At 40.4% G+C, this 1,474-nt stretch overlaps 1 protein-coding gene across 1 annotated transcript in view; it reads right to left on the bottom strand.

The window, feature by feature from the left end:
- SEC61A2 (Sec61 alpha 2 subunit (S. cerevisiae)) overlaps positions 1 to 1,474 on the bottom strand; it is a 14,464-nt gene that overhangs the window by 5,278 nt on the left and 7,712 nt on the right. The window contains exons 4-5 of the mRNA XM_010133684.1: positions 216 to 347; positions 3 to 72 (exon numbers count right to left, since the gene is read on the bottom strand). Of these exons, the coding sequence (XP_010131986.1) occupies positions 3 to 72; positions 216 to 347 (202 nt within the window). The remainder of the gene's footprint in view (positions 1 to 2; positions 73 to 215; positions 348 to 1,474) is intronic.

Below are 1,474 nucleotides of genomic sequence, written 5' to 3'. Positions count from 1 at the left end.
CAGCAGGATCTCCATACATTCCAGTCATAACATACACAATGGCTTGCCCAATGGTAATAATCATCCCAAATACTAAAACAAGAGAGAAAGCAAATCCTTTAAAAAAATCTGCTGAAATCGCCTACCAAAGAAATCTCACATCTAGTATCACTTAGGCAGGCTGCTTTCCCAAGAACAAAAATACACTTATTAATTGTAACTGGAACAGTGCTTACGTTTCTGAGCTCCGTTGAACAAGGCTCTGTCTTTTGGAGTGTCACCAACTTCAATGATCTTCGCTCCCGCTAGCAGCTGCATGATCAAACCAGATGTCACAATGGGTGAGATACCTAATTCCATCAAAGTACCTGAACAGGAAGAAAAATTAACACAGTTGCCATTCAAGCATCTCTCCTGAGGATTTCTGCTCTGAGGGTATTAACTACCTCTGCCAAGCTACCAGAGTCCTGGTTTCAGTTCCGATTTTTAAAATTTTAAGCATTATTGAAGTTATTTTTTTCTTTTTTTTTTTGAGTGTTTTCCCGGCTACCAAAATGTAAGATGTGAAGGCATTAAAGTCATTATTATAATGTGGTTCTTTCATGCTTTTATCCCACAGCCTACACACTGACCAGTACTACGTAAAATACCGCGTCACATCTCATGGAAATCTCTACTCCAACAGCAAGAAAATTAGGATGTCAAAACCTTCAGTCTTTACCTCACACTCTCCAGTGACATCTAATCAGTTGCCTTGAGCATAAATTAACTTTCCCACGCAGGCTTTTATTGCCTTTGTTGTCTCTCTAGTCTTTCTTGGCCCTGTTACCGCTCTCTCTGGGTAGTGAATAGCATATTTAGTATCTTACGCTGCTAGCAAGACACCAAATTTTAAATGCCAAGTCTGCAGTAGGGTTTGAGACACGTAACTTATTTACCTTCATTTATTATCCTCACTGGTGCAACAAAATTTCCCATTCTTAAATAATTTGTACCTTCGCGTTAGAGGGTTCCACTGATTTTCCTACTTCAAGGCAATTTTCCATGATATAGGTGAGGCCAGTGTCCTCCTTTAGTCACGCATGCCAGGCCACTCATCTTAAGTTTCAGACTTCTAGCATTAGTTTAAGTCTTCTCATACATTTGGCTGGGATCCACTTGTCTATGCTAAAATAAGTTAGTTTGGCTTTGCTGTACTATAAGCATCTCTGCCCTCAACTTTCCCACCTGTATCACTCACTCTAATGCTGCCAAAGGCTTATCGCTTGCACACATCAGGTATCTCCTAGTTAATGCGCTCAAACCACGCACTGGTGCTGTTCGTAAGCGGTGGGGCAGAAGATTCTTCGTCCCTTATGCTAGAGAGAGACTGCTCTACAATTCTAAACAGAATCAAGATGAATCTCATCTGAACATCAAAGGAAACCCCATTCCTGAGATTGACTGATTGAGGAACACTTGATTTTAATTACATCTTACAAAGTGTTTCAGCAGG

Source organism: Buceros rhinoceros, unplaced genomic scaffold (genome assembly GCF_000710305.1).
Source record: "Buceros rhinoceros silvestris isolate BGI_N320 unplaced genomic scaffold, ASM71030v1 scaffold9033, whole genome shotgun sequence".
NCBI lineage: Eukaryota > Metazoa > Chordata > Aves > Bucerotiformes > Bucerotidae > Buceros > Buceros rhinoceros.
The sequence above is the reverse complement of the archived record's forward strand: the minus strand, read 5'-3'. Positions and strand labels throughout refer to the sequence as shown.